Genomic DNA, 22,519 nt, shown 5'->3' on the forward strand with positions numbered 1-22,519 from the left:
ATCCTCACACAGGCCAATAACAAACAAACAAACAAACAAACAAACAAACAAACAATAACCACAGGAATACTACTAAAACAGATAAACAAATAAATATATTAATGGCAAGTGTATTATTTTAAATATTGACAATAGTAGTCTACATAGGAAGGGTACATTTGCATTTTTTTTTTATTTGCGTTTAACCCATTAAAACCTGAGCAAATTAGCTAGATTTCTGTCTAACGAATATATACATATATTTATTTATTTATAAAAATCAAACAAAAAACACATTAATTAAGCTGCGAAAAAAGAAAGGAAAAAGTAAAATAAATAAATAGGGGATTAAGAACAAACACAAATATATATATATATAGATATAAATATAGAGATAGATTAAAAAAAAAAGGTCAATAAAAATGATAAATATAGCTTCCTGAATATCTTTTCATATTTTTTAAATTATTACTAATGAACCAATAATATGATACTGATTTAGCGACTTTGTATATTGTTGAAATTTAAAATTACAATGTCTGATTAAAGTCCTCTGCAAAACCACATTCAATAAGCTTTATTTATCCATGTTGTAACAGTATTTAGGGTTAGGCCATGTGAGGTCATTTCATTAGCAGCATCGGTGCTGCAGCTGCTAGGTTGACTGCAGTTCAAGAGGGAAGTGGGAAAACGGCCAGTTGAGGACACACTCCAAGTACTTCCTCATGTGCAAAAGAAAAGTGCCTGTATTGATAGAACAGTGAATTATTGGTTATTTTGTCATTATAAAACAATATTTAACATAGGGGAATTAGATGATGAGAGATACACATAGGGGCCAGGTGCTTCTACCATCATATATCACATACAAACAATCACAATATCTATATATCACAAACAAATGAGACCTGTTTCATCTTTCAGAGGAAAGTATTAAACTTCCAGCCACTCCTGAAAGCAGTGTCCCCCGCTGTCACCTTTATGCAAAGTCATCTTGCTTGATCAACCAATTGTGTGGTGGGCCACATGTAGTATATTTTAACAGGCGAGCGTGAGGGCCACTATTGGCCCCTGGGCCGAACTTTGGACATGCCAGTCTGAAAGAACAAGTTTCCTTCATTTTGTAAATTTGATGTTTACACCGTTTTGTGCTGACTGTGCATATTAATGGCTACTCATGTGAATTTAAGGAATATCTAAATAAATACCTAATAATCCAGTTTTTGATTTGTAGTGTGAGAATCATTTCTTATCCTGTGAAAGTAAAATGGTATTTGATTATTATACACAAGCCTTGAAAAGGCACATGGATGGGGAAAGTTAACAATATTTTAATCTGCTTCTGTCAGCTGTTAGGCTACTTTTCCTCCTAAAGAGACACTCCACTAGACTAATGTATTTTAGAAAGAACTTCATCAAAGCTGAGGAAATAACCTCAATGACGTCATCTAGGCGATGTCAGCTTGGGGGTGAACATTTTAAACAGATTGCATTGCAAAGAAGGGTTTAGAGTTGAAACTAACAACAATTTTCATTATTTTTCATTGATTTTTTTAATAAAGCCATAAATTGCTTTAAAAAAAAAAACAGAATTTCTAACGGCTTAGATTGTGTGGAATCCAATAATGGTCATGAATACTGATCTTATGAAATGATGTCCACAAAGAATTTCTCACAGTCAAGTTTCTGAATGTGTAACAAAGTTTTGCAGTTGCAGATTTGGGCACGTGTGAGAAAGTTTTGTGCACACCTGTATTTTGCACATGTGCATTGTTTCTGCAAAATACGCTGAGCAACAAGCTTGGTACATGCTTGACAGCTGAATAGCACTTGACTTAACCAAACAATATATTATATTCTGAATATAATTTGGAGAATATTGAAGACATTGGCCTGTTTAAGAACTACCCAGAATCGCCACTTACGACAGCTACAGCAACAACTTTGAGAGGGATTCTGCCCTTATCTGAGTTGCAGTGTGTGTATGTGTGTGTGTGTGTGTGTGTGTGTGTGTGTGTGTGTGTGTGTGTGTGTGTGTGTGTGTGTGTGTGTGAGCAACTTTACTTACTGAGAACAGCGAAGCACAGGCCTCTAGATCAGAAGATGTAGGTGCTGAGTTACGTTCTGAAAAACAACCCATATAGCACAACCATGTAAGTTTATTGAGTCACAGAAACTAGTACATTTACAAATGTATTTATTTATTTTTTTTAACTAGGGGAAAACATCTAGGGAAAAAAGAAAAAGCTAGGGGAAACTAGCTAATTACAATTACATATTTGAAATTATGTTACAGAAATATCATGTTCTTTAGTACTTTTTCCAGGTATTTTCCTTTTTTTAAAAATTTAATTAATTTTTTTATAACTAATTTTTCAGGTAATATGTTCTTGTACTAATAACCAATTTCTTGTAAATGTATTAGGCCATTTCTTCTTTTATTTCTTTCTTCCCATTCTTTTAAAGAAATAAAGTCAACATGCTTAGGTTTCAAGGGGTTAATGTAAAAGTACCTTCACATGAATGAGATTGTAATGGCAAATCCATTTTTTTTAATTCACTACCAATCAGAGACTCTCAATATTCCAAAAGAAGAGGAGGTGGAATTATTACAAAAGATGATGATTTCAGATACTTTTTTTAGTTGCTCCTGGGACCTGCTTAGTTTACATGTTACTCTTTGATAATCTACAATAAACCTATTTCATTTCCAGTTCTGTTTTTGAAGACTGTTGTTGTCTTTTATTGGGTATTTGAAGTATGTGGGTACCAGTCAAAGAAAAACAGATCAGGCTGAAGACATTTATCCCACAGAAGTTACAAGGTATAGCTGTGAGGTACAAGCATGGACTTTGACCATTTTTACATCTATTTTTCACTGTTCTACAGCTACAAAAACTTTTTTTAAATGCAAACATTATATCTGTGCGCACAAACCTTTTTTCACATGCACAATATACTGTATTTCTACAGCTAAAAAGCTCTATTACACATTCACCTAAGTTAAACTTTGGAAAAAATAATTTGTTATCATGATTTTACAAGTTCAAAATATTAATGGCCCTTAATGACTGAAATGTCTGCCAGCAGCCAATTCCCCAAAATCTTAAATTTGTTGTCATTGAAGACATAGAAAACAATAAATACTGACACTGAAAAAGCTGGATGCAGTCAAATTTTGGCTTTTGCCATTCAAAAATAAAGGTAAAAGCCAAAATAAATAAACACTGTTTAAACAAATAAGTATTTAAATGTACCAAATTAACCCCAAAACTAAAACAAGGTAACACAAAACACATGGCCCGACTGCAAACAATTACGAAACAAATGGCTAAACCAAACCAAAAACCAGGCAAGACAAAACAGCAGTGGTAACTGTATCTATGAAACAAACAGAAGAAGCATTGTTAGTGGGCCTAAATGCTGACTAAAATGTAGTAAATCTTTACCTCATCTTTACCTTTCTGTTTGCTTTCTGTTACCCTCATGGTACCTCAGCTCATTGGGGCTCTCTCTTTTCAACAGGAACCCAAAAACCTTTTTTAAAAAAATGAATGGGCAGCACAGCAGCAATAGTATTTGACTCTGGGATAAAATCTCACCAGTCAGCTGGAATAAGCAGACTATGACAGAGACAGGGGAATTGATACAAAATGCTCAAAATACCTGCACTGATTTAAAAACCAGGGAGTAGGAGGGGCTATGCTCACTCTCTCTACAGTGGCTCAGAGAGACATGAGCCACTGGCTAAACCAGCATGTGCATTTGTTTATGTTGGTTGCCATTTGCTTGTGTTGTCTAAACATAACCACATGCCGTGCCATCCCATCATGTGCATTTGTTGACATCACTGTAGTGCCATCACCATCCTGGAACGCAGATTGCAGATGCAAAAGGATATCTGAAACATAACATGTAGATGCAGAAGTTCACTGCAAAGCAGCAACATGTGACAACTTGAGATGAGAAAGTGTCACAGCCCCCCAACTTTACAGAAGCACAGCATTACAATGTAAGGGAGCGCCTGTAGCTGAAATCATAACTGAACTATCTTCGCTGTTGCAGCTGCATTCAAGTGATACTAGTATTTGTGGAGGTTTGAATGTTGGTGCAAATGCAATAACAAGTCCATGTGACTTACAGCACAGTCTAAGTTTACTGATTTAGGACTTTGTTCATTGTTGAAATTTAAAATTACAATGTCTGATTAAAGTCCTCTGCAAAACCACATTCAATAAGCTTTATTTATCCATGTTGTAACAGTATTTAGAGTTAGACCATGTGAGGTCATTTCATTAGCAGCATCGGTGCTGCAGCTGCTAGGTTGACTGCAGAGGGAAGTGGGAAAACGGCCAGTTGAGGACACACTCCAAGAACTTCCTCATGTGCAAAAGAAAAGTGCCTGTATTGATAGAACAGTGAATTATTGGTTATTTTGTCATTATAAAACAATATTTAACACAGGGAATTAGATGATTAGGGCCAGGTGCTTCTACCATCATATGAGTTTGTTTCAAAAAAAGATGTATCAGTTACTAGAAGCTAAAACTCTTTGCATGGCTACATCCTTGTGAGGGACATACAGCACAAAAGACAAAAATAATAATGTGTAAGAAAGAAAAAACAATGAAATTCCACTTTCAATTTCATAGAAACTTCTTTATTAAATCTACAGGTTGTCCACAGACCCACACAACTAAAACCAAATACATTATTGTTTCATAAATACATCAATAAATATGTTGAGCACATAATTTGAAGACATACAACAGTAATGCAGTGCAACAGGAGCAGCCAAATGGGAGTAAGTGGCTACAGCACACAAATGACATAGAAACAAGCAGAGACTTTGTAATAAATAATTTGTTTGATACAAACATAACATTAGTGGTTAAATTCAGTTGTCATCTTCAGAGTTTGATCAGGACACTCAGTAGTATTCTGGTATTAAAAAGAGGGATGATGACAGCAAATACTTCTCGGTATTTTTCATTTGTCTTTAAACAGTTCGTAAAGCGTGACATTCCTGGTCTGTTTAACTTCTGCTGCAGAGAAAAGAAACAGAAAAGAAGTTATATAATTATTTCTAAGCATTTTTTTTAGGGCATTTACTTGTCTTTTAATTTATTCTCTCATTTTATTTACTTATTCTTTTATTTATCTATTCTTTTTCAAATTAATTTTTGGTAAATGTTTTCTTAAGATGCTTATTGTCTTCTTCCAATGTTTTTGAAAGAAATCAAGCCACTTTCTTTAGGTTTCAAAGTAAATCATGACAGTACACTGTTATGTTTGAATGCCATTAGAGGTACTTACTTGGACATGATCCTATTAATCACTTTCTTCACCCAGGGAGCTTCTGGGTCCAGGCAAACCTCCAGGCCAGACCTTTTTAGAGTGGCACTGCAACACCAAGCAAGAACCAGAGATAATGTCAGAACAAGTCCATAAAGTGACAGAAGCTTTAAGTATCAGGATCATCAGTCTCGTGATGGGGTGAAGGCTTTAAAATGAGCTCTTACATGATCTCAGTCTCATCGCAGTGGGAGTTGGGAGGAATCAGCTCCACCTTTTCGATGTGTTTTCCGATTGGTTTGCTTTCGGTCAGGATGCAGCGGCAGTGCAGCTCCACTCCAAGGCTTGCTGTTTGGATGATAGAATATGGTTAAAAAGTGCAACAAGTGCAGTGATAGCTGAGCAAAAGTGCAACATTAACAGATCAAATGCAAAACTTCACACAAAAAAAAGAAAATCTTACCTTCACTGACCACAAGGAAGGCCAGGAGCACAGCAATCGAGACGACAATAACTCTGCAGCTCATCATTTTGCCTTTTACAAGTTCTGTAAAATTATTACTAAAGATGAAGAATGTCTTTCAGGAAGCTGTCTGACGAAGCCTGAATGTCAAAGTACAGAGGAAGCTTTTTATTCCACTGAATCCTTTTTCTTCTTCTACTCAGTTCTCTTCTCTTCTCCACCTTTGCTTTTCTTGCTTCAGCCACCTTCTTGCTCAGCTGTTTGAATGTAGCGCTGAAGAGCAGAGTCTCTCCTTTTATAGCCGTCTCCTGGAAATGACTCACTTCCCTGGTTGAGGCAGATTGCGCAAGGTGGGACTGTCAGCATGTGAGCGGGAATTTTTCCCTGTAAGTTGTTTTGAGTGACACCTCTGACTTATCAGGAGCGCTCATGGGTCAATATTTGACACTCATGCAGTGCTATCATTCGGAAAATCACAGTGACTAAAACTTTGCAATGAATTGGTTGATGTGCCAGGGGTGCTTAAGACAAATTCTTTAAGAGTAAGACATAGTTGTGAATGGTGTGTTGCACCAGCGAATCTATTCATCAAGTGACAACTGATTAACAGATGGCATGCGATAACTACATAAATTCTGTGAATGAGCGTCTGACGAATTTAATACTCAGGTTTCATCACCTACAATTTCACCTTCAGGATTTGAAAAGTATTTGTACCAGGAATGCGGTTATGACCTTTCGCAGTGGCTTGTTTTTCACACATTTGGACATTTGAGATTTAGCTGTCAACAACTGGACAACCACTAAAACTCAAGAACAAGAGGTTTCAAACACTAGGGTAAGGTCCAGCATGCACTGCCAGGTTTATTGCTGTTTGAATTCAAAAGGTTAACAGAGCTTGTTCAAGGTCCAGTCTGAAGGTCTAAGTCACATCTAGCAGTGATGTTGCAGAAATTAATCTAGACGCAGCGTTTGTACATTTGTCCATTCTCTGCTACGGTAGGGAAAAAATGGCGGACTTCATGTAAGAGGACCCACTCAGTACATAGATAAAAATGCATAGGCATAAGTTTCAAATGAACATTTGGGGAGACATATATGAAAAGGGAAGTTTTGGGGTCATCTGCCAGAAATTTCTGAGTGTGAAACATTTAGTTCCTGCATTCTGGTGAATTTTCATGCACCAATTTGAATGTTTCCCAAAGAATTTGAGTGTAAGGGGGAACGACAGCCCACTTTCATTTTGTGTGTTTGTTTTCTTAATACACGTTCCTTTGTATCGTTCTGTTTCCCCTCTCTAAATTTGAAGGTTTGTGAGGGTTCCTACATGCATTGCAGTCAGAGTTCTCCATGAGTTCCCTTTTCATCAGCAGCAGTTTGTGATTTGCAGGATGGATAACTGATCTTATAGGCAAAAAGACTAGCAGTGTGCACATTCAAAAGCAGTTAAAAACTAGGTCTGAGGAAGGGCTTGGGCCCGAAACGTCACATGTGGAGGAAATAAATGTTCACTGGAAGAATATTCTAGTGAGCAGACTCTATTTTTGTGAATAATTGATCTGTCAATTCATTCACAGCAGATCAGATTAGATTGATGGATGAGAAGAGCAGCTGCTGGGAGTGAATACAAATTTTTAGACCCAGCAGAATGAATGGTTAAGGTTCACTTTCGATGCACCTGATGTTCTACTGCTCCATCTGTGCCCAGAGTATCCTTTGCACTACGAGAGTTTGTTGAAATAAATAAACAAACGGTATGTATATTTCAGCAGCATTCCTGAAGAATAGTCCAGCACCAAAAATAGTGAATCTCTTTGTGGCAGCAGATGTTTTAATTATGGCGGGACACTACAATTAAATGAATCTGTGGGAAACCCTGGATTTGTGCCTTTTGTGTGTCAATTTATAGCATAAATGTCTGTAATGGCAAAATGAAAGTCTGCTGCTAATTTAATAGTTTTATGGGAGGGGTGCAAATCTACATTTTAAATGTTGGAGGGGACATGTTCCCTATGTGCCTTGAAATCTATGCCTATCCATGAACAACTAATTATAAGGTAACAAAAACATAATAATTGTTAGATTTAGATTCAGGTATATTTATAAACTAATGAAAACATACACACTGGATCTTTAAAGCAATTTTGATATTTAGAAAGAGACAGAAAGAAACCTAGTGTTTTAAATTCCTTTCAAAAAGTTGGTTGTACAATTCACCCATTTCAATAATGCAGTTACAATAAATGAACAGATAAAATCTCAAAGGTTTTGACATTTTAAGCCAGGCCCATGCATTCCAGATTTAAAGCACATTATTGCAGATGGCAATTATGACACTCAAACCCATCATATAGCACCGGCTCATGCATAGAACATTCCTAAAGAAACAACAGGCAGGCACCATGCCAAAAACTTTCATGGGACTGAAGCCTGACACAGCCTCAGCAAGCTCAAACACATCCGCCCGTACGTCACTTCAGACTCTCTCACAAAGCAGAAGGAAGTATGGAGTAACTTCCAAAAGGTGGGGGGTGACACACTAACTCTAAAACTGTTGCCTCACTTAAACAATACGTGCTCTGATTGCATGCTTTATATTTCTGTTAAGAGTAAAATCATTTGATTTTAGTTTTTTTTTTCCTTAATACAACAGGAAGTTAAATAAATCAAACTTTAGAAATCGACATGTCCTTTTGTTTTCAGTCTGACTTCATAGAAATGAAAACCAGATGTGATGATCAGATTTGGTTTTTAAAAAAAAAAAGAGGATGTAATGAAATTTGATGGAAAGTTTCTGATTAACCGCTATGACCATTAGAACACATATGACCTTGCTTACCATGTGATACTAAGTTAAGCAAGTTAATAATAACTTTTTTAGAATGAAAAATATAATAATTAGAGAAGGGTTTAGGATGTGTGCTGTTACGGCATTTCATATATATTTACATATGATAATGACAAAGACAAACAAAGAGAACTCCTTCAGCAGGATCAATTTTACATACACACACATACACACACGCATGCACGCACGCACACACACACACACACACGCACGCACGCACGCACACACACACACACACACACACACACACACACACGCACACAAAGTCTGTAGCTTCTTGGGATCAAAAGGGGAAGCGTGGCGAAATCCTCTCTCACAGCATGATACATAGATGTTTGGATATTCCAAAACTTCCCATTACTTCAGTTAAAACTTTCAGTGTTGCAGACCAGCAAACCACTTCATTTTTGTAAATATTCAGCTCCATACTGTGGTTAAGACAAAACAATTGACCCTGCATTGTGATAATGGTGCATCATTTATTGTAAAGGCAAGAAATCTAAGAGGGATCAAGTGATGGCAGTGTGCCACTTTTGTCTAGACTGAAATGAATCAACAAATATTGTCTGCATTGCTGTTTAATTTTGAACACATATTGAAGTTCTCACAGGCGGATTATGAAACAATGGGCCTCTAGGCATATGCAAAGGGCTCCCAAACCTGTTCTATAAAGAAGCAACACACATACTTTGTGGTGGTTTTGTCTCCTTTTAGTCTTTTTTGTCTCCTTTGTTGTTGTTTTCTGTATTTTTAAGTCATTTTGGTGATTTGGAGTTCATATTATGTATTTTTTGGCAGTTCTCTTTGAAGTTGTTTTGTGTGTCTTTGCAGTTACTTTGCTTCTCTTTGTGTTCTTTTTGTGTCTCTTTGTGCTAATTTTACAGTCTCTTTCTGGTCGGTACATTTTAAAAGACAAAATGGAAAAACATTTTCCAAGTGAATGCCAAGGGGGCCTTTGACACATTGGGGCCCCTGGGACTTGTTCCCCAAAGCCCTCCTTCTATGCAAGTTCTTCACAGGATGTCTGCTGATGACTTTGGTGATTAACTAACTTTCCTTTAGCCCCACCACTGAGTGGAAATTTTCACTTTTTGCAAGTGAAACATCTCAACCTCTGTTTGGTACAAACATTAATAGTACCCAGACAATATCATTTAAGGATAAGATAAGACCATGTTTTGCCCTCAAATACCCACTTTTGGAGAGCACAATCCCCGCCGAAAAAGCAGCAATATTCCTGGGAAAAAAAACAACCACTTTTCATATCCTTGATGGAAAAACAGCAACCTACCACTAATAAATGTCATCTTAAGGGGCTAAAAAAGTCACTGAAATCATTGCAACAGGTCCCTAAAAACACCCATGTGTAGGGACTGAAAACAGCTGGAGTTACAGCAACAACAAGCTGAAAAAACAACCGTTTTTTGTCTGTTGGTCTCAAGGAATGGTCTGCAGCTGTGTTACCTCACAATGACAAAGTCAGCTTATTATTGTCACTTTAGAAATTATGATATCTATAATTCATGCAAATTAAACGTTTTTGTGGTTTGCAGGAATGCACAATACCACCCATAGATGTAGATTTCAGGGGTTGACACAGGAGAAATGTACCCCTCAAATTCAGAACATGTGCATTTGTCCCACCCCAGTAGAAACATGAAAGTGTCCGAATAGTCTTATTTTGGAAAAACAAAGACATTTATGGCATAAATTGTTGCAGAAAATGCAAAACCTGGTGCAGAGAATTGCAAAAATATGCATAGCATTCCATAAGAGTATAGTTTCCACAGAGAACATAACTGCACATTTAGAGAGAAGCTGCTTTGTTTTGAATGACAATCTGCCTGATAACTTCTACTGTCATCACCCTATGATAAAATACAGTTTACAAAACCAAACATATGCACATGCACACAGAACATACTGATACTGTGTACGCAACAGAGTTAACAAAGGTGAAAACAGGAGCTGGGAAAATCAGGAATGAATCACCAACTGTCACAGCCCACTCTTTCTTTTGTGTGTGTGTGTGTGTGTGTGTGTGTGTGTATGTGTGTGTGTGTGTGTGAGAGCTGAGAGGTGTGCTTTAGCATTACTGTGCCACTTCAGCGAGCACATGCTCCATTGTAACATGAATTGGTTTCAGCTGAGCTATTGTGAACTGGTGATAAAGATTACAAGGAAGTGACAGCCAAGAGGAAGACTCAGAGGAGTCAGTCTCTGGAGATTCCAGGAAATGTCAGGGACTTTTTAGATTTACAAGCTGGAGGTTGAAGTTTCACTGCTTTGTTTTGTTTTGGTATATATCTGTGGGTGGTTAGCCCTGTACGAGTTTACATTCCATACGTGTGTTACGGCGTGTCTCTGACATTAAGTATCATGCCTGGACAAGCTTGCTGGCTTGCCATATAGATAATATACACGAATGCTCTCAACCTTACTTTTGCACGTGCAGTACATTATTATTATTTTTCAGCTGTTGTTTTACACTGTGCATATTTGCAATGAAAGTAATAAGTCACAAACTGTCTTTTATTCTTGTTATTTGACAGTATTATAAACATTATCTACATGGGGTTATACCCTGAATATAATTTACTTCTGCAGACTTTCATGATTTGCAGTGAATTTTGAGTGAATTTGCTCCATGAAGTTGCGAGGCTCTCTGCAGTCATAAATCAAAACATTTCAAAATGCTTAAATTTAAAAAGGAGGAGAAGGAGTGGATAAATACAGTTGGTTTGGCTCAAATATCCAAATTGTAGAAAACTCCTTGTTAAGAGACCTCAGCTGCAACGATGCAGTGCCATATGTAATGGGAAAATTATTTGATTTAATAAAAGCAGTATTTAAAGATCTTCTCTGGCTTACCCAAAATATCATTATAGTAGAGAGGATAAAATAAACAGATCAAGTCTGTTTGGCATAGATATCCAGGTTTTAGATTCCTGCTAAGTGACATTGACCTTTCTTAGGAAAATCCTTTTCGCTGGAAAATTCTTTTCTTTTTCTGTTTTTTTTTTAAATCACAGACATCTCCAAGGTCTGCTATGTGAACTAGTGCAGTGAAATGGAGCATGAATCCTTAAAAGAAAATAAAAAAAAGAAAAAGAAAGAAAGTTTGTTTCTTTATATCATGACTCGACGGAGCCACAAATGTTTTTTTCTCGAGCCTCCCTCATTGGTAAAATGCATGATCCTCTCTTCAAAATAAATAACCATAGTTCACAGTTTCTGGCTATGATAAGTGGTGTCATTTCTAACCCTTTAAAACCTGCTTCGTTATGTGTTTTTGTGCTGTGTTCAGTTGCCCTTTTTTAATCTATTTAACCTTTTGAACCTGAACAAATTTGTTTGATTTCCTTAAAAAACATGGGGGGAAAAGGCAATGACCAACTTGGGAAGAAAAGTCCCACAAATTGCAAGAAATTAGTAAAAAGCAAGGAAAAAAATGACCTGAAAACTAGTTTAAGTTGTGTTTCTTCTTTTAACTGCTTATTTTCAGGTCATTTTCTTGTCACTTTTTATTCATTTCTTGCCATGTTTTAGGCCATGTGTTGCTGAGTTGTTCATGGTCAAAGAAATAAAACCAATTTGCTCAGGTTTCAAAGGGTTAAAGAAAACCTGCCTTTCAAACCAACTTGTAGATTCTGGAGTCCCCAGGGGAATTTAAGATAAATACAAACTATGACAATTTAACATTGATTATCCTCCCCTAAGCCAAATCGAAAAACACAACTCCCTCTCCAGTGCTTAGAAAAGTATTTGATGTGCCTCCCCTGTTTTGCACCACCCTCTCCCCTCTTTACATGCAGTCCCAAACTACTTCAGTCCAAAACTAATGAAGTGGTTGTTCCTCGGGATTGCTGATGGAAAAAAAAAAATCAGTTCCTTTCAATAAGGGGAGGGACAAATGATTAAAAAAATGGTTTATAGAGAGGACTTGCATCACAACTGCAGAGAGAACAGCTCAGCTTTCAAAGAATGCTTGCAGACTAACACTTAAAAATTTGATTGTATCTCTGAGTTCAGCTTCAGAGCAGACATGTCTTTTATTACTATTGTGGCAGTCCTGGTTTTCCTGACAATCCCTGAGGGTGAGTCTAATCCGTCGTTTACTTTTAAAATCTGAACAGTTTCGTCTTGGAGTGAATGCCTTTTGTCTCCAGCATCCACGCATGTGATTTATGCCAAGTTTCTGTTTGCGAGCTGCATTTAGCAATCAACAGTGTGCTTTACTTGTCCAGATTTTGACATCCTCTCACAACCGCAGGTATCAGTCTGGATCATGCAGTGGTTCAGCGATGTCGATGCATCAGCAAGGAGAAACAGCCCATCGGACGTTACATTGCAACAGTGGAGGTGCAACCCCCCAGCTCCCACTGCAAAGACACTGAGATTATGTGAGTCCTAGGGCCAAAGTTCAACAGCTGTTCTGTTCATTTGTAGTGACAAAGCATGTCTGAATTACCCGTGTCTTAATGGGCCTGGTGTAATATAAAAAAGTCTTATGGGAAATATTGCTGCATCTGATGTCTGTGACCTGTCTTTGATACTGCAGTGCCACTCTTAAAAGGGATGGGACAAAAGTTTGTCTGGACCCTAATGCTCCTTGGGTGAAAAAAGTGCTTGAGAGGAAAACGTCTGAGTAAGTTTATCTTTTGAGAATATGAAAAGATGAACACAGACCTCTTATGAACCACAGGAATTTTGATTAGTCATGTTTAGGGTAAACAACTGAAAGCAATGTGACTGCATTGGTCTTAAACATGCTTGTAAACAAGGGATTTTATCACTCTATTGCCAACCGATAGGCAACTCTGGCTTTTTCATGGCCATTATACAGTTAGTCACTCATTTAGGTTATATGCTTAGTCACAGACAGGGGAAATATGTGGATGTTTACAGAATTTAAGTCCACTTAAGTCACATATTTCTTCACTTTTGACTTTCCAGGAAGCTGGTTAATCATTAGTCATTAAGTGGCAAAGTGTTGAAAGTGAGTGGCGGCAGCTTTCCTCCAGACACCAACGGAGGAAAAATCCCAGTATAGTTTATAAAAAAACACTCTAAATTGAGAAATAAAAACAAATATAACTCAACGTCAAGCCATAGTGCTGATTTTAAAGAGCAAATAATCATCTGCCAACAATTCTGTAATGAATTGAAGTGATTTTAAATTGCCTACTCTATAACATATGCACATTTTTCCTCTCTAGGCAGACATCTTGAAGGAAAAACCTTCACAAATTTGGCTCAGATGTAAAGAAGACCCTGAAGCATTTTCATTGCCACTGAAGCTCAAAGTGGAAGCGTGGATCGCACTGACGGAGCACAAAGAGCAATTTTTTTTCTAGATGAGGAAGATTCATGTGGCAGCTTCGAGGTTGATTGTCTATCCAACTTTTTTTGTGTTGTGTGGTCCAGCAAGAATAAAGGCACGGTGACGTAACTCTGGCCAATATGGTGAATTTGTATGTCTACTTCCTTTAGAAGAGCTATTTTTGTAAGCCATCGAAATACTTGTATTTTAACTGAAAATTGGGATGAATGTAAATAACTGTAGGGTAAATGGAGAACAAACTAGTATTCTGGTTTATTTGCAGACTGCAGGACAGAATGAAATTCAAGTGTATGAACCTGTTTCCAACTTTTTTTAACCAATCATCTTCATTTGTATATTTACTACTATAGCTACATACAGTTCATATTTTACATGATCAAAGTCAAGTGTACATCTGTCTTCAAACAACATACATTTTCATCTGAAATGTTAAGACAGTGACTAAATTGTGGCATTAATTACAAACCAAAAATATCTGTCAGTGTCTCTGTCCGTATAATTTTGTTAATAATTGTATTTACGTATATTTACCATTAATTTGTTGCTTATTAGCATGCATATTAGTGGCAATTTGGCTCTTTATTAGTCATTATAAAGCACATATCTAGTCACATATAGTCAACAAATTATAGGCCATTAATCCTACTTGTTAAAGAATAAGATTTTTTATTTTATTAGAAACAGACCCAAAATTGCAATCAGTAAACTCACTTAATCTATCGATTATTTTTTCGATTAATTGCTTAATCTATCAAGTATTTTTTCGATTTGTCTATCGATATTTTTTTATTGATCTAACTAACTAACTAAAGAGCAAACACAATAGTTTGATAATAAATGGCTTCACCCAACCACTAACCGTGAGTGAAAAGTTTGTGTTTTTGTATTATCATTCATATTATCTGAAAAATAGCCAGAAAATCACAAATTTTGCCAGGGTATGTAAACTTATGAGTGCAACTGTATATATATGTGTGTGTGTGTGTATAGATTTTATATATTTTGTATTTTAAAATTTATTTTATTTTTTGTATTTTAATCATATTTAACTCTTATTTAGCACTCCGTTGCTTCTTTTTTATTGCCTTTGACTTTTGAGCTGCTGAAATGTTTGAATCTCCCGAGTGTGACATTAATCAGTCTAATCTAACCCTAGCTGTTAACATTAATATTCAAATACAAGCATGTTTTACTTTAAAAAAAAAAACCCAATAAAATACAATACAATACATATAATGTGCTCCGTATATATTGTAATTTAATGCGATTTTTGACTGTTATTTATCGAAAATCTGAGTTTTGTCTCTCAGTATAATGTATTCAAACGGCCTGCCAGACACTTGAGCCAGGTGATGCCCAAGCATTTTGAACCTCTGCTGCCAGTACTCTGTTTATTCTAGTGCACTAGGTGCGACGAGTCGACGCATGTTACATGAATCGACGCATTTACGTAATCGATTACGTCGTTTACGTCAATGTGTCGCCCCAGCCCTACTTAAGTGTGTTTTAAGACGATAAAATTCCTATTTCTTTATATGGAGTTTGGCGAGTGTAGCTATGGAGATTTGGGGGCTGTCCCTGGTTAACAACAAGGCTCTCAATTTTTTATAAAAATATCTGTCTCTGTAGAGATCTTGTCCATAATGTTATCCATAATGACACTTAATTGACAATCTGAGCCTGTCAGTAAAAAAGCAAGCCCTTTTATTGGAAGTTAAGAGACAGTGCACAACCACCCATCAGTGCTACCTTGCAATCTATGTTGCTGCTACCAGCTGCAGTGCACTCTCTCAATAACAGACCAGTTTCAAAAAATCGTTCTCTCTATTAGTCACCTAGACACAAAAACATGCAAAAATAGGGTCCAGGTTGAAACAATACTGAAGGTACCCTTTAAGGCAGTGCATTTTAATAAATATGATTGAAAATGTCTGATGTGGTCCATTAATTAAGGAGATACTTGTAAGTAAGTGTAAAATACTGGTGAATTTGTTATTAACAAGACCCACATTATAATGAGGAGCACATTCTGATTAAGATGACTTCATTTAGAATTATTTGGACACTATTAACACTTGCAGTTTTCTGTTTTGTAACACAAGAATAAATCATATGGTAACACTTTTCATAAATGTCATGTATGTAATGCATTGTAAGCACATTCACAAGACATAAAAATGCATTTTTAGGGGTTGTACAACTCTTAAGAAATGGGACCAAAAAAAATTACAGTGATTATCAAAACCATATTTATTTTACAAATCTGGAATACTGGCCTGGCAGAAAACATACATTTTATGTAATTAGTCATCTTTTGAATAACATTAGGCAATATGCTGTTCATTAATTGTTGAAAAGCTGGGTTTTAAATCTTACCTCACGGGTGGATATAAAGCCTTATATCAGGCACTGACTTTGGTTTCTAAAGAGAATCTCTGTTATTCTTCATCCATCCATCCATCCATTTTCTTCCGCTTATCCGGAGTTGGGTCGCGGGGGCAGCAGCCTAAGCAGGGAAGCCCAGACTTCCCTCTCCCCGGCCACTTCGTCCAGCTCTTCCTGGGGGATCCCGAGGCGTTCCCAGGCCAGCTGTGAGACATAGTCTCTCCAGCGCGTCCTGGGTCTTCCCCGGGGTCTCCTACCGGTGGGACGTGCCCTGAACACCTCGCCAGGGAGGCATCCTGGAGGCATCCTAATTAGATTCCCAAACCACCTCATCTGGCTCTTCTCAACACAGAGGAGCAGCGGCTCTACTCCAAGCCCCTCCCAGATGACCGAGCTTCTCAACCTATCTATAAGGGAGAGCCCAGCCACCCTACAGAGGAAGCTCATTTCAGCGGCTTGTACCTGCGATCTTGTTCTTTCGGTCACTACCCAAAGCTCGTGACCATAGGTGAGGGCAGGAACAAAGATCCAGTAAATCACGAGCTTTGCCTTTAGGCTCAGCTCCCTCTTCACCACAACAGATCGGTGCAGAGTCCGCATTACTGCAGACGCTGCACCAATCCGCCTGTCGATCTCCCGCTCCATCCTTCCCTCACTCATGAACAAGACCCAGAGGTACTTAAACTCCTCCACTTGGGGCAGGATCTCGTCCCCGATCCGGAGGGGGCACTCCACCCTTTTCCGGCTGAAAACCATGGTCTCGGATTTGTAGGTGCTGATTCTCATCCCGGCCGCTTCATACTCGGCTGCGAACCAATCCAGTGAGAGCTGGCGGTCACAGCGTGATAAAGCCAACAGGACCACATCATCTGCAAAAAGCAGAGACCCAATCCTGAGTTCGCCAAACTGGACCCCCTCAACACCCTGGCTGCGCCTAGAAATTCTGTCCATAAAAGTTATGAACAGAATCTGTGACAAAGGGCATCCCTGGTGGAGTCCAACCCTCACCGGAAACAAGTTCGACTTACTGCCGGCAATGCGGACCAAGCTCTGGCACCGGTCATACAGGGAACGAACAGCCAATATCAGGGAGTCCGAAACCCCATATTCCTGGAGAACCCCCCACAGGACTCCCCGAGGGACTCTGTCGAATGCCTTCTCCAAGTCCACAAAGCACATGTGGACTGGTTTGGCAAACTCCAATGCACCCTCAAGGATCCTGCCAAGGGTCCAGAGCTGGTCCACAGTTCCATGACCGGGGCGAAAACCACATTGCTCCTCCTGAATCCGGGGTTCAACTATCCTGTGGACCCTCCCCTCTAGTACCGCTGAATAGACCTAACCAGGGAGACTGAGGAGTGTGATCCCCCTGTAGTTGGAACACACCCTCCGGTCCCCTTTCTTAAAAAGAGGGACCACCACCCCAGTCTGCCAGTCCAGGGGCACTGCCCCCGATGTCCACACAATGTTGCAGAGTCGTGTCAACCACGACAGCCCCACAACATCCAGGGCCTTGAGGAACTCCGGGCAGACCTCATCCACCCCCAGGGCCCTGCCATCAAGGAGCTTTTTCACCACCTCGGCAACCTCAGCCCCAGAGATGAAAGAGACCACCCCCGAGTCCCCAGGCCCTGCTTCCCCACCGGAAGGCGTGTCGGCGGGATTGAGGAGGTCTTCAAAGTATTCCTTCAACCGATCCACAACGTCCTGAGTCAAGGTCAGCAGCGCCCCGTCCCCCCCTCCTGAGACGCCGGATGGTGGTCCAGAACCTCTTCGAAGCCGTCCAGAAGTCGTTCTCCATGGCCTCACCGAACTCCTCCCACGCCCGGGTTTTCGCCTCGGGGACCGCTGTAGCTGCATTCCGCTTGGCCTGTCAGTACCTGTCTGCTGCCTCCAGAGTCCCACAGGCCAAGAAGGCCCGATAGGACTCCTTCTTATTCTTCATTCTAAAATTAATTTACTGAGTGTAGCTTGGCTGAACTTATATGCTCTCTTACAGCAACATGCTTCACTCTCTGTTGCAAACCTTTGGTGGGACACCGCCCAATACAACCCCAGTCTCTCTGCCATTGCTGTGGTTTGTTTATTGTGATGGTGTCATTGTTAGTTTGATTAAAATGTAAAGTTGTGTGTTCTGGAAAATAAAGATTTGACATGGCTTTAATAATCATTGAATAATCTTTGCAAAGTTTAAAGCACTATTTTGTATTAAACTTCTAAACATTATGTACTCTACTACTACTACACTAGTATTTTTTTAAACCTTCTTAAAGTTGTCATGCACACCTGTGAACTTTTCTAAAACAGTTTTATGAAACCTTTAAATGTATTAGAACATCTTATGAATGTGCTTATAATGCATTATAGGCATAACCTTCAAAGAAAGTGCTACATCCATATTTAAGTGTTAAAGTGTTGTTAGGGGAGAATTCTCTTTATACCACTTCTACTTTATAAGGCCCATATTGAGCAAGGATATTAAGATTGTTAAGATAATTCATGTAAAAATGTGTCTGTGCTCCCTGTCATAGGCAGTAATTTGGAGGTTATTGAGGCAAAAGTTAACGACCTAGCAGTTGAAAATTACGGTCATGTGGAGCAAGGCATCAATAAGGGATTTTTAATGACTAATAAAGAAGCAATATTTAATATGCTACTGATTTGCAAGCCAGTAAGTGACTAGTTTATGGTTAATATGTGTACTTAAGGTGTTTTCTTAAAAAAAATCAAAATCATTCAATCTAGCATAGTCAGATACTGTGAGATATTATTATTGGTGACTGAAGGCTCATGCATTTTCCTCTGTCACTCAGGGAGGCTCAATGAAAAATATTTGTAGGTCAAGGGAGGGCCATGCTATTAAAAACAAGTCGAAAAAGTCACATCCCAGCCTGTTCCCTTTACCCATAAATCAAGTCGGGTCCCTAAATATAAAGTGTTTTTTTGTGGTCTAGCATCATAAATTGGGCTGGTTTGCTGTCTTTGATTGTAGTACGCCAAACATCAAAAAATCCTGCAAGGCTCTTTTGAGTAAACCAAGTCACATCAACCACAATGATGAATCTCTGGGTATAAATGGCAATCAAACACAATATATTCAATCTGATTAAAGCTGACATTTTCAGATAGGACTCCACATTAATCTCACCCAGAGGTCAGACATGAGGTCTGATTTTGTCTCTTGAAAGGGCAAACACAAAACAGAGGGCTTTTTTAAAAGGTCTGTCTTGAAGAGCACTGTCTCACAAAACACGTCTCTGTCTCCAGTCGTGGAGATGTAAACACTGTACGATTGTCCACACTACTCTCTTCTGCTGAACATTCTCAGATTTTAGGGATTAGTTTTTTTTGTTGTTGTTGTTGTTGTTTGTAATGAGGAAAACACATTAAAAATGTCCGTAAAATATAATTTTGTAAACAACATTTCAAACAATGTTTCTCAGGTTGTGTCATGTCAGACAGCATACCGGCAGCATCAGATTCAATTCTCAGTGAAAGAATACCGCCACCTCTTGGACAAATGTGCACACCATCACACACGATCTTTAGTGTGGCTGTACAGTTCACTCCCTTTGACATTGCTTCCCTTTTGACATTTTTAAGGGAACATTGCCAAGAAGTTAATAAGTCTTTCATCATTTACGAGAAAAGAATCTGGCTACAGCTGTTCCTCATCATGAAAAGTGAAAAACAAGCCAACAATAACAACATGTTGGGGTTCCTGAACCAGCCATTAGCAAGGCAACCACACATTCAGTGTTGTTCCTGGATTCAATCCATGTAGAGGTCAGACGTTTTTGTTGTGATGTTGTTTATTCAGAGGGATCCCAACTGAATTTAACCACTGCTATGATATATTTCCAGGGAACAGATTTAATCATGAACCTATTGATGCTGTGTTTTAAGTTTGATATTTCTCATTTATCACTGTAAAGCTATACATCATTAAGCTTGCTACTTCAATACTTGCATTAACTACTTTAACTATGTCATACCACCAGTGTGTACATCTTTACTAATTCATAGCCACCTAAGCATATTCTATCTGAACAACACAAACAAAAAAAAAAGTATTAAGAAGACAACATTTTTGAAACGTGGGAGAAAGAGGGAGAACCCAGAGAAAACCCACACTGACACAAGCAGAACATGCAAACTCCACACAGGGGGCTCCCCTGCCGCCCAAAGTCCAAACCTCACCCCCACCATGTATGCATATACATATATATATATTCCTTCTTTTAACCCTCGTTTACTAAGCCATACTCAGTAGCTGTAAATATCAGTGGCTGCTGTATATTGTGGTCATTTTGTGCAAGGTAGCAGTTTAAGTCGAATTTTACCTAATGGCCCTTTAATCACTTCAAAACCTAGTCAGAAGAAGTCCAGCAAAGTCAGACAATTGGGTTACAGCTGCAAGTAATAAACTTACCTTGGAGTTGTGGCAAGTCATTTTGCCTGGAGGACACCACTGGACAAGTAAAAACGTCACCTCCAGCTGGTCTCCTGCATCCTCCAGAGCATTCCCAAAGTCCTCCTGTAAGAGATGAAGAAGGAATAAACAACAGACGATTGCACCTTATGTGAAACAAAGGCAGTCTCCACATCTCATAGGGTGTATCTAACATCTAATCCTTAATGAACATTTTCATACTAAATTAAAAAAAAATCCTCAAAACATGATACCTTACTAGTTAATCAATGGCACAGGCTTTATCTTTAAATGCAAAGTTCAAGCTAAACTAGAATCAATGGTAAAAATCTGAAATGCAGTTATCTTACAGTCATTGTATTTTGAGAAGGAACATAATCTATTACAAATTTTAATTCAAACCACCTAACTGTAACCGTCGAAAACAAACAACTTTTAAAGTGAGAAAGTACACAACATTTGACCACAGAAGTTTGCACAAAGGCAGAAAGCAATGACTTGCACACAAGATTACTCTATTCACATATAATAACACCACAGTCTTTACATCCATGTGAACTTATTATTATATATCAGTCTCCTGAAGTCTTACCTGGGTTCTGACTATGATTATTTTGTTGCTTGTTGCAGCCCTTCTGATTCTGATTCTGATTCTTAATACACACTGCAAGTCTGCTAAGAACATGCTGATACAAGATACAAACAATTACTGAATTATTTGATTGGTATTTATTTAGGGTGAATAGTAAGCCAATAAGAAATAGTGTTAAAATTCAGTTTTCTCTTGCTTTGATATTATGCAACACTCTGCCCAGTTGTTTAAATATTGCATTTTACATTAAAATGAAAGGAGGCATAGAACTGTGGTTAGTACCAGGTAATAATGTGAAATGGCTGTTTTATGGTTTTTGTGTTTTTGCAAGGGTATGTCATGTTATCATGTAATAACAAGATGTACAGCAAGATTTTTTTTCTTGTCATAATGAGAAAAGATGCTTGTTATGACAACATATCTTTCGTGCTTCTACAAGGTTATTTCATGTTATGACAAGATGTTAACAAGGTCTTTATGTGTTTTTTGTGAGAAACGTTTCTGTAATTTAATGTAATAACAAGATGCCTTCATGGTATAAATCAAAATATTTTCATGTTCAAACAAAATATTTTTCACATTTTTACAAGATAATTTAATGTCAAAACAAGTTGTTTTCATCTTATAACAAGATGTTTTACGCTTTAACAAGATATTTTCATGTTATGACAAGATCTTAACAGGATTGTTGTTGTTTTTTACAACAAAGGTTTGTTTGAAAATTTCTCACAAAAATGTGAAAAACATTTTGCTATAAGAAGATACTTTTCGTCTACAATTATGTACAATTCAAAAGAAAGCAATAAACCTGGATAAGAATGATTGATCATATACTTATACAAAAAGGACTTACTGTTATTATGCAATGACAGCATTTTAACAATATTGTAAAGAGGCCTACATGTCAGCCAACAGCTGGAAAGATTAAACCATAAAATGTGTCTGTCTATCCTGTCACTAAGATTGATTTGACAGTCACTGTAAGATCAGTTATTAACTTCAACATGGTGAAAGGCGCTGTAGTCATACTTTACCAGGGGGTGTCTGTTGAGGCTGGAGTATAGCATATAGATCCATGAGCAGGATGTGAGAGGAGAGAAGGGGGTTGGACTAAAGCGCCACCCGCTCTCCGTAGCATCATCTTTCACCACACACGTGTCACATAGTGTAGACGATAACAA

The 22,519-nt window shown here is 38.1% G+C and overlaps 2 protein-coding genes and 1 long non-coding RNA gene across 5 annotated transcripts; 1 reads left to right on the forward strand and 2 right to left on the reverse strand.

The window, feature by feature from the left end:
* Window positions 1-132: 132 nt before the first annotated feature.
* Window positions 133-22,509, reverse strand: LOC148189863 (uncharacterized). Its single transcript, XR_015776174.1, has 4 exons — window positions 22,373-22,509; window positions 20,747-20,851; window positions 2,048-2,103; window positions 133-723 (listed from the first exon to the last, which is right to left on the reverse strand). It is a non-coding gene; the product is annotated as an uncharacterized LOC148189863 (long non-coding RNA).
* cxcl8a (chemokine (C-X-C motif) ligand 8a) lies at window positions 4,618-6,013 on the reverse strand. 3 transcript variants are annotated; one of them, XM_042485173.2, is made up of 4 exons: window positions 5,738-6,013; window positions 5,502-5,622; window positions 5,296-5,382; window positions 4,618-5,021 (listed from the first exon to the last, which is right to left on the reverse strand). In XM_042485173.2, exons 1-4 carry the CDS (start codon window positions 5,802-5,804, stop codon window positions 5,015-5,017), a joined length of 282 nt encoding a protein of 93 aa, XP_042341107.2. In that variant the 5' UTR covers window positions 5,805-6,013; the 3' UTR covers window positions 4,618-5,014. The 3 variants fall into 3 exon arrangements, with proteins under 3 accessions (XP_042341107.2, XP_042341106.2, XP_087931496.1); XM_042485172.2 differs by having other exon boundaries at window positions 4,618-5,024; window positions 5,738-6,012; XM_088075370.1 differs by lacking the exon at window positions 4,618-5,021 and having other exon boundaries at window positions 5,292-5,382.
* LOC121942081 (C-X-C motif chemokine 10-like) lies at window positions 12,504-14,042 on the forward strand. The gene is made up of 4 exons (XM_042485174.2): window positions 12,504-12,682; window positions 12,859-12,988; window positions 13,147-13,233; window positions 13,805-14,042. Exons 1-4 carry the CDS (start codon window positions 12,631-12,633, stop codon window positions 13,815-13,817), a joined length of 282 nt encoding a protein of 93 aa, XP_042341108.1. The 5' UTR covers window positions 12,504-12,630; the 3' UTR covers window positions 13,818-14,042.
* Window positions 22,510-22,519: the final 10 nt, after the last annotated feature.

The sequence above is a fragment of the Plectropomus leopardus genome, chromosome 3 (assembly GCF_026936395.1).
Source record: "Plectropomus leopardus strain MGB_pleo_1.0 chromosome 3, ASM2693639v1, whole genome shotgun sequence".
Classification (NCBI taxonomy): Eukaryota; Metazoa; Chordata; class Actinopteri; order Perciformes; family Serranidae; genus Plectropomus; species Plectropomus leopardus.

Bases quoted from the DNA above. Each gene is read 5' to 3' on its own strand.
- LOC121942081 (XM_042485174.2), top strand. From the start codon at position 12,631: ATGTCTTTTATTACTATTGTGGCAGTCCTGGTTTTCCTGACAATCCCT. The intron at 12,683-12,858 runs GTGAGTCTAATC...TCACAACCGCAG, and splicing joins TTTCCTGACAATCCCTGAGG to GTATCAGTCTGGATCATGCA. The intron at 12,989-13,146 runs GTGAGTCCTAGG...TTGATACTGCAG, and splicing joins TGCAAAGACACTGAGATTAT to TGCCACTCTTAAAAGGGATG.
- cxcl8a (XM_042485172.2), bottom strand. From the start codon at position 5,804: ATGATGAGCTGCAGAGTTATTGTCGTCTCGATTGCTGTGCTCCTGGCC. The intron at 5,623-5,737 runs GTAAGATTTTCT...TCATCCAAACAG, and splicing joins CTTCCTTGTGGTCAGTGAAG to CAAGCCTTGGAGTGGAGCTG. The intron at 5,383-5,501 runs GTAAGAGCTCAT...TTGGTGTTGCAG, and splicing joins TGCGATGAGACTGAGATCAT to TGCCACTCTAAAAAGGTCTG.